Raw genomic sequence first — 16,848 nt, forward strand, 5'->3', positions numbered from 1 at the left:
TGTTCAACAACAAAAAAATCGGCTTTGCAAATGTATTATGAGGAAGTTAGACCTCGAGGATTCACATAACGCATTGTAACATAACTTCTTTTTGTTTCAAAGACAACTCCACAGGGCACCTTTAAGGGTCACTGAACACTTGCAGAGGTCTACTCGTCACACACCAACGTTAGCATTGGTTGCTTTGCTACAAAAGCCTGCTGTCTCTCTGACAGGTGAACTGAGCTTCTCTCTCTCAAGACTTACATGCAGCTGGAGGAAACATAACGTTCAACACCAAATGTTCATCGTGAACACGTCTGCAAAACGTTGGTTTTCTGCATATAATCCACTCGTGGGAAGGCGTGATTCAAGTTTGATTGAGTTCAGGCAACTACAACCACTTGGTTAAGGTAAATTGTTATTCCAAATCATTAATATGAGTGAACATGGTTTTTTGCTCCTGTGTTTTAGTCTGGCCTGGCTCTCATACAGTCTGAAAAGCCTCTGTGAATGTGAACATAGGACTGTTTCCCCATTAGCTTTGCACCGGTAATAGCTTTGCTGGGATCTTGCCCTCAACACGTTTCTATATGTTACATATTTAAGTATAAATCTGTGCCGTTTGATCCCAAAAGCCTCGACAGCATCCTAACCTGCTGACAGGGCCTTTTTTTTTTGAAAACGTACTATTATTACAAGACATTACACACATTTATGAGAGTTTTATTGTCCTGTAAGCATATGAGTGCTTCTCCAAACAGAGCTTATTAAAAGAAAACACAAATGTATGTTTGTGGTGCCCTATGGCGCAGGCCTCAGGATGTGATGTAGTGTGTAGAGCGCAGACAGGCCGCTCACAAGAGCTTGGCTTGCTCTGGGGTCTGAGTAAGAGGCTCATTTTTCACATGGACACCTTGTGGGGGCTCTCTAAGCTACTGAATCCACAGAGTGGATGTGTTTAATATTTGTTCAGGAGGTAGGGCGGTCTGCTCTTTGTAAATTGCGCAAATTGATAAGTTGGCAGCGGCGGAGGATAGCGCCTGCCGACGGGAGGGATGCACCCGCAGGGGTTGAAAGCGGGCTTAAGGCTCTGTAAACAAACAGCCACGCGCTCTGCCGTCTGCCTCGAGCTGAGATGGACCTCTGAAAAGAAACAATGCAAAATCTGGAGCCCGTGTTGTGTTCTGCAAACACTAACATGGCTTTCCTCCAGCCCCCCGGCATCACGGAGGACTTTTCAGAACGCAAACATTCGAATGGCTGTTTGCTGTGCCTTTCATGCGAGCTCAAACTCAATTAATGTCGGCTCTCAAACTGTTACAGCTGACTGAGGTAGCAGTCAGAGTCAAGTGCTCTCCCCGCGATGTGCACACTGTGAGCATGCTCTCTCACTGTGTCTCCTTCTCTTGAAAGGGGAGCTGAGGTGACCCGAGAAGAGATGTCACCCACCGGGGAGTGAAGCGCGGGCCATGAATGCTGCGGAATGCTCCCAGGTCCCGGTCAACGGTCCAGAGGACAGACAGCGTCCCGGACACCTGCAGGGGGCTACACGGGGTCACGGAGACGCTGGACAGCTGATGGAGAGGAGATCCCATGTACCGAGGAAGCAGCTGCCATCAACGGAGGTGCACGATGGTAAGCTGGGGTGATATATATTTTCTTTTCATTTTGTTTTACATAAATTTAAAAAAAAAGTCATTTCAGAGAGACAAAAACCACCATTAGCTCTCACATGATTGGCTGAGTGCTGCCATGACAGTGTGGCTACAGAAAGCTACATTTGTACCACAGCTGCACAGGAGTTGTTTAGCTTGAGAGCTACTCTGTTTGTGCTCCTCTCACTGGCGTGTGGTGTGTTTAACCACGTTCGAAACAAAATCAGGTGTTCGTCGTGGCCAACTGTCAAATCTGATCAAACCACGGCTGCGCTGTCCTGACAGAGCAAAATCCCTTAGTTTTTGGAGTGTGCGATGTCTTTTCTGAGCTGTTTAGTGCGGAGCATTTCATTTTCCAGTAAAATATGGAGGATTTAAAAGAGGGTTAGGGTTACCATCTGTTCCCAGTACTCGGAAACAACAACCGGAAGCCTTTGTTTGAATGCATTGCTTTTGCTCGTATCAGAATCAGAATCAGAAACTGTTTATTGCCAAGTAACATACATTACAAGGAATTTGCTGTGGTCTGAAGGTGCTATTGTTTTGATAACAAATAAGTAGAATATAAAAGCTAAAATAAGAATAAGAATAAAAATAAAAATAAAAAATAAGATAAGATAAATAACAACAGTGCAGTGACCAGAATAAAGTAAAGTGTCCAGATAAAGTGTCCAGTAGGGGGTGGGTGCGTTAATGTAACGCAGTGGGGACAGGGGTGATGTACGTTAATATAACGTATAGCTTGTGTTCGTGTTCTGGGGGGGGGTCAGTGAGAGTTTGTCAGGTTGACTGCAGAGGGGAAGAAACTGTTTTTGTGGCGGGAGGTTTTGGTCCTGATGGACCGCAGCCTCCTGCCAGAGGGGAGGGGGTCGAACAGATGGTGTCTGGGGTGGGAGGGGTCGGCAGCGATCTTCCCTGCTCTCCTCAGGGTCCTGGAGGAGTACAGGTCCTGAAGAGATGGGAGGTTGCAGCCGATCACCCTCTCTGCAGAGCGGATGATACGCTGCAGTCTGCGTCTGTCCTTGGTGGAGGCAGCAGCGTACCAGACGGTGATGGAGGAGGTGAGCATGGACTCTATGATGGCGGTGTAGAAGTGAACCAGCATTGTTTGTGGCAGGTTAAACTTCCTCAGCTGCCTCAGGAAGTACATCCTCTGTTGGGCTTTCTTGATGAGGGAGCTGATGTCCAGCTCCCACCGGAGGTCCTGGCTGATGATGGAGCCCAGGAAACGGAAGGACTCCACAGTGTCCACTGGAGAGTCACACAGGGTGATGGGGGCGGGTGGGGCTGCGCTCTTCCTAAAGTCAACAACCATCTCCACCGTCTTTGAAGCGTTAAGCTCCAGGTTGTTGCTGTTGCACCAGGTCACCAGATGGTCAATCTCTCACCTGTAGGCAGACTCATCCTCACCAGAGATGAGTCCGATGAGGGTGGTGTCGTCCGCGAACTTCAGGAGCTTGACGGACTGGTGACTGGAGGTGCAGCTGTTGGTGTACAGGGAGAAGAGTAGAGGAGAAAGAACGCAGTAGAGGAGAAAGAACGCAGGGCCTCAGACAAAATCTTGGACAGACTCTTTTCAGAAAGGCAACTCGGAGAGAAGTATCCAGTGGTCTGAATGTACTCACACACAATAAGTGCAATAAGTACGTGTTCGGGAAGGCACGCGTACCTGCTGCACATATACAACAAGGAATGAAACAAGCAAACAGAAACGTGTAGCAATTACGTACAGACAAGTATGGTATGAAGAAATAGATGCATACAGTATATAAGCAACACATGACCACAACATACGATGTCTATATACAATTGCAAATAGTGCAAAAGTGGTAGGGAGTGCAAGTACCTTTATATATTTGTTTTAATTGTCGTAATTTCATCTTATTGTGTACCAGTGTGCCATCCAGTTTTGCTGATTTCTCAGTAATGTTATCATCCAAAGTCCTACTTTAAGTAACATTTTTCCATTGGTGCAGCCGAGGAAGGGACTAACTCGTATAAGAAAATGCGTTCATGTTTGCTGTTCACCTTCAAATGTCTTGGACTTCATCCAGCTAGCTGTGAACACGCCGCGCTTTAGGCTTAGCCATAAGGTTTCAAGGATAATAATGGTAGCCTATAAGTGACTGAGGAAGTTGTCTAAATCAACTAAAAAAGTCAAAACACAAACAAGCTCACCTCAGTTTTTATTTTATTTTTTATGAACGTTATTGTTTTGCTATCTCTAGAAACTTAAAGTGTTATTTCAGCCAAAGTCCATACAGCAGGTAAATAGGCAAGTCTGCAAGTCACACGTTTTCGCCAAGAGAGTCGCCCCGGGCCAGATAAAACAAGGCCGTTTGAACATTTTATTGAATCCATCTGATGATTAATCCATTCTGAAATATCTCTCGCTTTTCAGCTTCACGGCCCAAATCAACCCGGCTTAAACGCCGCTCGCATCACAGGGCTGAAGGTGAAAGCATCCGAGGAATCCTGTGATTTAAATCGGTATTTTTAGACAGACAGTATCCCCACGGACTCTCAGAATAGTGAGAGCAACACACAGCGTTTCCCTTCGCACTCCTAGACCCTACAAAGTTTTCCATGATGTCATGTGTGGCTGTGTGGGGGGTTGGGGGGGGGGTGGTAGTGAGAGTGATTGAAGAGGCAGATGAACATAAACTGGAATCTCCTCAAATTCAGCCATTCATTTAAATCGCCTTACTCTTTAAGTGTAGCCCATAGACGTCGGGGGGACAAGAGAAGCAGAACAACCCGAGGAGCCAGGTATGCGACATGTTCCTCATTTGCTGGTTACAAATACGGGAGGAACACAGTATCCTGTTCAAATCGTATAAAGAGCTCATTAAGTCAACAGAAAGCCGTCATTTTATCACTGTCGACTACAACCCCACTGATACCGGCTGTCTTTCAGGCCAACATCAATGTTATATGTTTGAAGTTTCAGTTTGAAATACAAATCCTGACATATTAGTGACATATATCATGCAGTATTTTTCAAATATAAAAACACAAGGGACTCTATCAAAGCTAGTGGGTTCCTTTGGACCCTCCCCTTTGACTTTTAGTCAAAGTCAAGGTCCAAGGATCCTCCGATTTATTTATTCTTGCCATGAAATATAATAATGTGGCAAATTAAAAAACTACAAAACCCCGCCCCTTTTGTGACACTTCCTTCCCCACTAATAGTTTTTTTTTTACACTCCCTAATATTAACATTGATTTTTGATAGGGTCACCCTGAGTTTAATCATTAAGAACATGAGCAGAACGTTTTACTGATGGAAAAAATAACCTTGTCTAAAACACAACATATTAAGAAATACAGAAACAGTATTTTTTTCTTTTTCTTTTACCGTATAACGTCCCTGGAAATGAAATTGATATTACTAAATGTGAACAACGACACGTATTGAACGAAACCATGATCAAGATCGGCGAGGAAGAAAACTCAAGTCTCAAAATATTCCAAAAAGATTCGGTCCAGAGAACATTAAAAAATAAATAAATAAATAGAGAAGAAGTAGTGTGCGGTTAGCGCCATAGCTCATTCCAGTATTTTCAAACTCAATGTATTTAAATATGACTAGTTCTAAGTGAACATGAATGCATAAATTGAAAATAAACCTCTCCACCTGACATGTGTTGCAGGCAGTGTGGAGAGGGCTCCATTTAGACTAGAGAAAGCATATAACATGGACTGGCTACTGCCCTGTGTTTGATGTGGGGGAAGCCGGTTTCATGAACATTTTTAATGGACTTTTGTTGCCTGTCATCAGTGGCTTACAGCGACTGATATTTGCTGTCGGGGCTTTGGCGATGATGCTGAGGGTGGAGGAGGCGGGGCTTATGAATATGGCGGCGGGCATCACAGCAAGTGTTGGACCTAGAACTCACGTACGCTTGCCGTAATGTAAAAGGTGCGATGGATGCACTGCATATTACAGTCACACCTGAGAGTGTAACGGCAGGGGGGGGCCAAGTCGACTATCTCAGCGGCTTCGACTCCAATCAAAAATGCCGTTTCAAAATGTATCTCTACTGTCTCGTTGCTTATTGGCCAACATCCGTTCTAACAGTGATGAACTAAAATATTCTGCCTTTACAGCAAGTATTACATAGAAACCCCAACAGAAGAACATTCAAAACCTTCACAAAATGTGTGTGTGTGTGTGTGTGTGTGTGTGTGTGTGTGTGTGTGTGCGCGCATGTAAGAGAGAGCGAGTTCACACTGAGCACAGACCAGTTTTCAGACTCGGCTCTCTGCCAGAAGTAAACGTTGAGAGCTGCTATCTCATCATCACGGTGATGTTTTCTGCCTGTGGTGCTTCAAAACGAAGGATCCCTATTTCAGCAGCCCCCCCCCCATGTGTTGTTACTTTAAAATAACCTGCCTCCCGTGAGAGCCAGATGACCGGCTCGCAAAAGGGCAAGTGATTCAGATTAATTCAGGTTAATATACTTTTGTTAATATACTCCTCGCAATAAGATAAGAGCCTTAGAAGAGTCCACATGATGGCATCAGTGACACAATCATGCCATTCGAGGCGCTACGAGTGTCCTGCTGCCCACTTACACTCACACAAGGCCTTTGGTTTCACATTTCCACGTTCACGTCTGGTCTTTGGACACAATGCGGAATTCATTCGAAAATAATTCCCAGTAAAAATCAGTAATTTATTTACCATCGTAGGATCAGGCCCGGAATGGAGAGGCAGAGAAGAAATGAAGTACGTCTGTGATCGTCTTCTGTGTTTTTCAGTGAACACGTTGCCTCTAACATGCAATCAGCCTTCACTGGCCTCACATCAGAGATGCTGATTGGGGAGCGGTCCGATGACTCAGCTGAAGGTGGCCCAGCAACACTGTAATTCCTCGCCGGGTTTAACACGAAAAAAAACAAAAAGAAACAAAACATGAGATCTGCCTGATACAAATCTGGGCAACGCTCATTTAATTTCGTCGAACGAGAGCGGAGGAGGGCTCTGAGTGGGTAGGAAGGTTGCTTGGCAGCCCAGGTCTCTCCAACACCTGCAGCAGAAACAAACTCTTATTGCTCCAGTCTGGCTTTTTTTTTTTTGTGCAGCACCTTTCCCCCTTGCAAGCCGAGCGGATTCCGCACTGATTTGATGGTGGCCTGGAGTTGGTGGGGGGGGGGGGATTACTCTCATCTGGAGGAGATTAGTCAGTGATGCTGATAGACATGATCAGCCCAACACTTCATCATTTCATGCAGTTTAACATCGGCTCTGCACAGCCCGCGTTGTTTGTGCAGCGCCGTGCCCCTGGACTGACTGATTCATTTTCATCAGGGGAAATTAACTTAGCCTTCTGATTATAGACAATCACGCATTGCGCAACAGCTCTTACTCCATGCCCGTGGTTAAAACTGAACTTTTAGTTCAGCGGGGGAAAAAAGATTTTAAATGGACTTAATGGACAGATATTACTCTAGACATGATAAGAACTGCCTGTTCTGGAAACACGGAGAGACATACCTTCCTATCCTCATTATCGAAAGCATTTTCTGCAGACCTGCCAGGTGTTCTATCACAGCCACGATCAGCATTACACCTTGACACCATAACAAAAACCTGCGTTTCGTCTTTTTTGTTGTTGTCGTTGCATTAAGCAACAGGTGGAATGTGTGCCGACGCATTTTTTTTTCTCTTCCCCCCGCTGTTGTTTTTAGCTCCTAATTCATCCGTGAAATTACTCACATGTTCATTCATCATCCCAGCGAAGCCGAGAGCAACAGGCCCCTGAGACGAGAGGCAGTTGATGGATAGAACATTTCTGGGGGCAAATATTACCTCAGTGCACATGGGCAGTAAACAGATTTATTATTTATCGAACCAGTCTGTGTGACGTGATGAAAAACCAAATGGGAGGGCATGAAATAAATATGAGTATTCAATGGGATGGTTAAAGAAAATATAAACCCAGGGGCTGTGTTTGTAGTGCCGACCCAAGCTTGTAATTGGTTTCATATTTAGTTATACTACAGTAAAACTTATTGAAAGGTATACCAGGGTCCTGTGAGCTCAGACACATAAATAAATCTTTGCTGCCTTTGTTGCAAAAATTCTGCGCACCTCCTCATGCCAAGTGCTCTGTTGACTGGACATTGATTGCTGATTTTTTTTTTTTTTTTTTTTTGTTGTTGTTGTAAGCTTTGAAATATTTGCCTGCCTGGGCCAAGTGCTGTTCACCTATCTGGAATGTACAGTTAAAATTGCTTTGCGGCTAACATAAATACAGGCCACGGCTGTTTGCAGTGCAGAGAGATGGCAGGCCCTTGTGCGGAGTGCAAGCAACCCTTAGTCACGGGCTCTTCCAGGGAAGTACAAAGGTGGTCGTGCTAGCTTTTATGTTGATGAATCCGTGAGTGACTGTGTGTTCTCCTCCTGCCCTCGATCACTGACAAGTAATTAAGAATATGAGGCCACCACTGAGGACACGTCGCTGTGTGTCTGTGATCCTCGATGGCAAACAGCTCTATTGCTCTATTTATACACTTTAAAAAGGGAATTATTATTATTTCATAATTCAAATTTTCACAACAGTGTTTTAATGGAGTTCATTATAAGTCTATTAAGAGCTGAAGTCTGTTTTCATTTCATAATGGCATTTTCCCCATGACTACTTGTATGTGAAAGGGGTTTCTTGTAGTAACGAACCCACAGAGAATTATGGGTCTCCCTGAGCTCCGTGGTGCCTTACAGCAGCTTTCAGCGAGTTGTTTTGGTTGACTCGCACCACGTTCATAGCGTTGTTGTCACTGCTCACTACCTGTCGCACCAAACAGCAGACAGACAAAGTTAGTGACTAGCCGTTGAAGATAGAGGAGCATTTAGCTAAAGCGCCACATATTTCCCTCAAGAGCTAAAAGAGAGGAAGCCAGAAACGCGACTCCTAACGAATGCTAACGTTGCCCCCTATCTGCTGGATGTAGACAACTGTTCGCTAACATGTTCGCCATTAATTTAAAAGGTGATAAAATGTCAGTGTTGTGTGTTTCTGCTGCCCCCAAGTGTATACGGAAAAAAAAAAGTATAAAAGTTATTTCAAGTTTAGGCTAGCCACCTCGACAACTGCTACCTAGTTTAGCCAGTAAGCCCCCGTTAGCTAGAGCAACAAGAATGTCACGTAATTCTGAATCAACCAAAAATAAGCTGCTGATGTAACTCACAAGCTGGCCTAGCTAGCAAGCAAATAGCAACTTTGTTAAGCTAAATAAAAAGGTAAATGTATCGTTGGCGTCTGTGTACTGTACAATGACATAAATGTTATGAAAATCAGAATGATGCGATAACAGTTCATGGTACTGAGTTTTAATACTTGACTAAATTATTTCACCAACGACTGGTTTACATTTGTATATTGCACTTGATTTATTTGATATTAAATGCATTGGGGCTCCATATTTAGGCAGCAGGAGAAATGACATCGTATAATCTCATCAACAGTTTTCAGGAGGGGGGAATAGATGTTATTATGATTTCATGGCTTTTATTAATATGAAAAGGATTTTCAGATTTGAAGCTACTGTCCACTGGAAACAAAAACTCAGCTGGGCGGCTATTAAACTTTCCGTGATTGTCGCTAATATGCGCTGTGGATATGAGCAAGGACAAATGTAATATAGAGGGAATTAAAGGGCTTACTTCAGAAGCTTCCATTCAAAGTTTTCATTATTCGTTAAGAGTCTTCACGAAGGCAGGCAATTAAAGGAGTGCCCTCTATCATCTGTCACCACAGATACCAGCCATATTTATTATAAAAGCTTTAAAAGCTTCCCCGGGATTAATGTGGCTACGGTAACACACTCACACACTGAGGGAGACAGGAAGAAGAAGGTCTATACAGTTTATCATATAGACTATATCCTCAGAGGTATCAGTAATCAGTGCAGTACCACATGATTTAAGTACTCTTAAGTTAAGAACAACACTGACGGTGATCTAATCTGTGGTCCTCTGTAATAATTCATTCATCAGCTGTTAGTCAGAGAGATAAAGGCCATCTAGGATTATCTATCTCTCCAAAACTCCGGAAAAGATTAGGTCATTGCATCCACCGGGCTATTTATAGAGCCCTTTAACTGTGGCATATTAAACAAAACGCTTAGAAATTCAATTAAGAAACCACTCGCCCACAATGACCTGAAAATAACCCAGAGTTATTCTAAAACAAAGGCTCTGCCGACCAGCCGCTGTGCCGCCTCACATGTGGTTTGGAAACAGGAGTGCTTAAAACCACAGATTCTTAGGGGCTGCGGAGATTAATGAAGAGTTTCTTTTTCCAGGTGTTGTATTGTGGATACAAGAGCTTTGAGCGGTGAATTTTTACCAAGGGGAGAAATCCTCACGGTAGAAATGAAAACAGTAACACAATATACAGCTCTGATCCGGCTCACGGCTCAGATGCGAGAGCAGGAGCGCATTCCAGGCCTGAGAGAAAAGGAAGCGAGGAAAGGCAGCCCCGGATCATTCTCAGATATCGATCACATGTATGGCATTTATGTGAATGGGGGCTCGGGAGAGTTAGTGCCATATATTCCCATGGGGGCTATTTGAGTTTGTGACAAAAGTTGTACTGGTTTTCACAACCCCTTTCCCCTTCAAACCTTTTAATAATACAGTCTGACACCCTGACATAAATATCAATAAAAAAGACATCTTCGTCCATCCTATCATTTTTATATATATATTGGTCTGTCATCATCAGCACTCCCCTAGGCTGTTAGTCATCCACTGTTGCTTACATTGGCCCTGCTTAAAGCTGCCACATGCCTTTTTGATTTTTATGCAACAGGCTAACAGTGAAAAGTGGCAATCTCAGTTTCGGTTATAGCTGATTAAATTGATTTAAGATTTTATAAAGTGTATTTGAAAGTAATTCATATCAATTTCTATAGGTTTACTAGACTAAGGGTACTATTGGGTCCTGATTTTATACTAGACTCAAGACTTAACTGTCTTGACCTGGGACTTGACTCCGTACTTAACTGTTTTGACTTGGGACTTGAATGAGGACTTAACTGTCTTGACCTGGGTCTTGACTTGGGACTAGACTCTGGACTTCACCTGTCTTGACTTGGGACTTCACTTTGGACTTGACTCTGTACTTAACTGTTTTGACTTGGGACTAGAATGAGGACATTACTTGTCTTGACATGGAACTTGACTTGGGACATAAATGTCTTGCCTTGGGACTTGACTTGGGACTTGACTCGGGACTTAAACTGTCTTGACTATGGCCAAGACTAAAGACTTACTTTTGACTTGCAAAATACTCATTACATTGTCCCATCTCTAGTATGTAGGGCTGATGAACAAGTTCATGCTGTGTGCAGTGCACTGATGCCAAAGTATTTTTAAAAATCAATATTTTTACTTTTACTATAGTACTTTCTATCACAAGTATTGCTCTTCGCTGCATTGCAGGTTGTGAGTGTTTAAGAGTAAAAACAAAAGTCCCCGTGTGAGAATGGAACAGGGGAAAGGAGCCAGCTGCAGCAGAGAAGAAGCTGCTGGTGCGTCTGTGGCCGCTGGAGGGCAGAGCTCCAGAGAGCTCCGTGTCCAGTGAATGTGTACGTTCGCTGGCCTAGTGTCGGGGGTGTATGTGGGCCGAGGAGACAAAGTTCTCCTGAGGGAGACAATAAAGGCTAATCTAATCTAATCAGATCTAAAGTCAAAAATGCACAAGATTAAGGACGACACCATCATGGGCTGCGGTCATGGTTAGCATTATTGATCCGCGACATAGTTAAAAAGGTTGCATCTACCTTAATTAATTACTGGTCACATTCACCACCCAATGAGCACGCTAAGTGACCCAAAGACCCAAAGGTGCATGCTGGGTCTGGCAAACATGCCCATGGTGGATCCTCCAGCAAGGACTGGAGGCGTTGAAAACGTTTGAGGAGCACAGTGGGAAAGAGAGGCTGATGGGACTGGTTATAGTGGGACAGTTATTTTGCGTGTGTGTGATATTCTAGTACTCTTTCCAACCCTGATGCCACATCTATCTTGACATTCTAACTTTTTCTTCAAATACAACCAATAACCTAAATAACGCACAAGTGAAAAAAAAAAATAGAGTTTGGATCAGCCAGTAGGTCCTGCTTCTAATAACTGTGATCCCAGTCATGTATCAAGGTGCACAATACAGCTGAGGAGGGTTGCATGCAAGGTGAAATCATTCTCAGCTCTGTTCCACCTTGCTCTCCCAGCCATCCTCATGTGTTGTGAATAATAAAAAAAAAAGAAAAGAAGAAGAATTCATTTTACGGTTTTACTAGTCAGCAACCCAGGTATGCATTTGTCAAAATAGGGGGAAAGTTAGAACCATATGTTAATTTGAATGGGAGGCACCTGGTTGTGATTAGGGCCAAGCGGCGGATGATAGAAACACACACTGGGCTGTACGCGGGGAGAGCACAACGGACAGGACAACACTGGCTCGGAATAAAAACATTTATAAGATCCAAAGGATTCATTGTAATGAACAGGCTGATGGACAGGCTTACTGAGGACGCATACGCTGTGTTTATGAGCAGATCAGTGTGGTGATGAACGGGACAGAATGTCCGAACAAAGAGCAAATTTTCTATAAATCATGATATAATTTATTTTACGACTTCCCTCTCAGTATGTGGGCTTGTTTGAGCACGGAGTACTTCTCTTCTCTTATAGGGCCTGGCCAGAGCTTACCACGTAGCGTTTTTGAGGTGTTATTCATTTCAGGTTTCAGGTTTTTGTCAGAGCCAAACCTTTAACAGGTGTTGGAAATAAAAGATGAAAACTCAGCTTTTTGTTTTGCAGATCTAGACAATGCAGAAATACAGAAGTACAGCTGCTAAAAAGCAAAGTGGGGAAAGAAAAGAGAACAAGCTACTTACTGTCAAAGAATTTGTCATATCACCACGGCATGTATTTAAGCACGATGTCACACATTTGGGATTTTGGCGCGATGATTAAGACAGCAAAACCATCCACATGCATCCCTAATCAAACAGAGGCTTCAGTGCATACATTGACGGTCAACTGTAATGGAGAAATGGGAGAGAGGTGATGGAAAACACGTAGAAACCAGTGCGACCGGTAAGAACTTCTCAGAAAAAGAAAAGAAAAGAAACTCCAAAGACACATTAATGTCCCATCAAGTGTAACGTTTCAGAAGTTGAAGAGCTGCCAAACCGACACTCAGTTGTGTGGAATGCTTGCCAGGTCAGATGTACCACCTGAACCACAGCAGACAATGGAAATGGCTACTTCCTCTACTGCACGCCACTCTGATCACCACCTCTCATGACGGTGAACCAGAATTTTACCAAGTAATAGTCAGAAAGACATGTGACAGAGCTGACTACTGAGCTAACATGTTGCTCTGTAGCTGTTCTAGCTGGGGGCATCCCGCACTGTTATGAAACCTGGTACTTTAAGTACCTCATAATTACATTTAGTGGTGGAACCTTTAGACTGCAGATGAACAGTGCACCGTGCTGGTAATGTGGACGTCACTGACTTCAACATTCCTCCACTCGTCTTGGTTGTATTGATTTTGGTCACTTGTGTGATGCCTTTGCTTGGGTTTAATGTTTTCAAACTGTTGCAGACAAAGCAAGTTGAGGCCTTGAATCTATACGTAATCTAGATATATGTAGTAACTCTATGCTACAACAGTATGCTAACATAACATATAGATTCACATAGTAACTCTACGTATGTTGCAATATGATTCATTGTTTAACACAATTTCTTGCCACCTTGTTGAGAATGCTACTTGATGAAATGCAGCTTTATCTTTAGGAGGTGATGCTACTTCTTTTTCTCTCAGTTGTAGGACACTTGACAGTATTTCCAAAAGATAAAAGGATGATTTTGCTGGTAATGGCCTCAGTATCTATCGTAAAAGGTACATTGACCAGTGGGCTCTTAAAGCTTCAGTATCTTTTTATTGTTTTCGTCACTTGGGGGCATGGAAACTTTACACGCTGACCTGACATATGATGTTAGCCAACTTGCTAGCAAATAGTTGCCTATTTACACATACAGCAGACTCATTGGCATTCATTTGGAGTCGTGTTTTCAGCTAGTTGCCAACTCTTGGCTCCGCTAGCTGCTACAGGTATTACTTTCTTCAACATTATCTGTGCACTGTTTGGTGCTGGGAAGGTAGCACGTGGTGGTTTTTATCAGTTTTTTAGCTGAAAACAACCGCCTGTTGCTGGAAACAACACTGACAAGAGCGGTGGGACTAAACCATACGGTAAAAATGTTAAAACTGAAACAATTAGCTAAAAAAAGGCTAAAAAGGAACTGTAGATTCTGGGTCATTGTGAGTGACACCTTTCACATTATGTGTGGTCATTTTATTCTTTGTGCTGCGCTTTAAGAATAAGCATACCAAACAAACTAACTGCTCTCACACTTACCAGTCCTGGGACAATCTCGGAACCCATGTTTTGTGGGTTCCGGTGTATCCGTATAACAGATAACCGGGCCAAGACTTCCTCTTCTGTGTTCCGGTCATTATTTGCAGTCTGATTAGCGATCTCAGAACCCATCGGCTATCGTGATGATGATGATTTGAATGCAGATACATTTTATAAACACCATAATAAAAAGCTAATCTCTAGGGTTCCAAGATTGATCAAAAGCAAAATCGTCGTCACACAATAGCCGATGGGTTCCGAGATTGCATTTCAGCCAATGCGTACCACCTCTTTCGCTCTCCACACGGGCTGTTTATCTGCAACCAAAGCCCTCTCCGACTTGATTGGTCAATACTACTTGGACTACAAAGGGACTACAAACAGAAACCAGAATGCTTATCCCTTGCCTACAGATTCTGCATTCATATGCAGATATATCTGCAGATTGGTCCTTGGATGACTATTGTGTGGTTTTGGCACTGTAGGCACAAGTTGCAGCCTTACTTCACCAACCACCAGAGTCTGTAATCAACCAATGATGTAACTGTAGTGATCGAAACCCATTGGACTGCAGCACCAAAAGATAATTCCAGCTCACCATGAGATAGTTTGCTTTATTCACAGGCAGACTGGGGCTGAGTGTTGTGATTGATAAGCCTTACTATCTGGTGCTCAGATTCTGGCCTTTGCCCTGTTCTAGATACGTTCTTCATTAAAGTGTGGAACAGAGAATCCATCAAATGTTACCTCCAAATGTCTCCTAAATGCCGTCTATCCCAAAGGCCAAGTATAACATGGCACAGAGGGTCATATTTTCAAAGGTTTCAGCTGACATACCAGAAGCTATGGGAATCAGCTTCAGCAAAAATAACAGAATACCAACTTTTATATTGCGATCACGCTCGAGCCAGTTGTATGGAGATCCTATCAGGGCCAAGTATGTGTTCATTACAGATGTTCTTCAATTAACGTTCAGGACAGCAATCTAGTCTGACCATTCTCTGTTTATGTACATTGTCCTTCATTTTCAATACACCTTGGAAATTTCATTAAAATGAAGAAGAGCTACAACAGGTATCTGGCTTTTGATCCACTGTTTGCTTTGGTTTGATGTAGACGGCTGTCGAATGATACTAAGCATTGTGCTAGTTGGCTCTACTGGGAAATTACGAACTGGAAAGACTGGGCTAAGAGAGACTTTGAATCTAATGAGGAGGAGAGAGTGGGGTGAAATGAGTCCATTTTATATTCTATGTTAATACAGAAAAATAAATATGTACTTATGTCAACCTACATATGCTTGGTCTATTTATGGAATCTGTTGGGGAAAATGTTAGAAACCTTTTCCTTCAGTAGGGCCCTCCCCCGAATGCTTCTCTTCTGTGAGGGCTCTACTTGTTAATCTAGAACGTTTCAACAGTTCCACTGTATGATAACTTCACATCGTCATGGCGACACATTGTCTTATTTACATCAATCTGTCTGTCTGTCCACGTCATAACGTGTTCATGATACTTTTCTATACCTTTTTGACAAAATGGTTGTGTGCAGTCAACCCTGTCGCCCGACAAGAACATTGATGTTGGATAATTCAAGGTTTTTCTCTAATGCTGAGTTATGCTGAGTTTTTTCTAATGCTGACTTATGCTGAATTTGTCTGCATTGCAGTCCAACCATGTCTGAACACAAAGCCTAAGACTAAAGTTTATACTAGTGATGCACTAGGATATCTGGTGATGACAGAGTACCAATCCAATACCAGACCTCGCTTGTTCCTGTTCCCTATTTTTCCTGACTAATATGGAATCCTTTTTATGTAACTGATAGCCTATCACATCTCCACCTGGCAAATCGCTGCATATTGTGCGCATAATTGTTGGATTGTTGGTTTTGGGAAGTTGCAAAAATTGTTGGACGGAGGTGTGTGTGTGTGTGTGTGTGGGGGGGGCGAATACTGAACTGGCACATATGATCAACCGCCGCAATACCTCAAGTTCATATGTAATCAGTCTCAAACGTGTGACAATGTAAATTGTACTTGTTTCCCGGCTCTCATGCTACTCTGCCCATAGGCTACCTTACTCGCGCCTCCCCTTTATTTGTGCCGGCCACGTTCACTGGATATTCACCGGGATATTCTTTCAACTGTCCACCACGTTTGAATCAGTCCTATAATTGCAGTTGTTTTCTGTAAACCTACAGTGGCCAGGTAGCTCCTCCACAACCTCTACCACTCTGTCTCATGTCTTCCTGGTATGTGGCCAGTGGTCGGTGTGATCTCTGACCTGCAGAGTCTGAGCCAACAGCAGACCTCTCCAGAGAATTTCAGGCAGCCGTCCCCACAAGCCATGAGTGTTCCCGTCTCTGACAGGCAGGAATGATAAGAGTTGCCGGGCAGCACGTTCCCTATCACCACGCAGCCAAATCCTGCAGTACGGTACAAGGTCACACTCCGAAGTGGCTCCCTCGCCAGATTCAGTCTGCTCATTTTTCCCAGTGGAACCGTTGACATCCCACATATGTCCCTGCAGGTTAAATTCATAGCTTTTACAGCACGACGAAGGTGATACATAAGGAAATTTTAAAAAGGGGACCAAAAAAAAAGGACACGCTGTATTTTCCCATGCAAGTGAAAAGGTGAAAACACCCAGAAGCCCAGAGTGAAAGAAAGTTATCTGGTCCACTAATGGCCTGATTAGCGAAAAGGACACGCTGACAGAGATAACACCGGTGGCCTGGCCTGTTGCATTCAGTTTCTCCAATTTGC

The 16,848-nt window shown here is 43.5% G+C and overlaps 1 protein-coding gene across 1 annotated transcript in view; it reads left to right on the top strand.

The window, feature by feature from the left end:
- The first annotated feature begins 1,451 nt into the window (after positions 1–1,451).
- The window catches only part of myocd (myocardin), a 49,035-nt gene continuing 33,638 nt past the window's right edge, over positions 1,452–16,848 (top strand). The window contains exon 1 of the mRNA XM_070927514.1: positions 1,452–1,617. Within this exon, the coding sequence (XP_070783615.1) occupies positions 1,452–1,617 (166 nt within the window). The remainder of the gene's footprint in view (positions 1,618–16,848) is intronic.

This window comes from Enoplosus armatus, chromosome 20 (genome assembly GCF_043641665.1).
Source record: "Enoplosus armatus isolate fEnoArm2 chromosome 20, fEnoArm2.hap1, whole genome shotgun sequence".
In the NCBI taxonomy this organism is placed as follows: Eukaryota; Metazoa; Chordata; class Actinopteri; order Centrarchiformes; family Enoplosidae; genus Enoplosus; species Enoplosus armatus.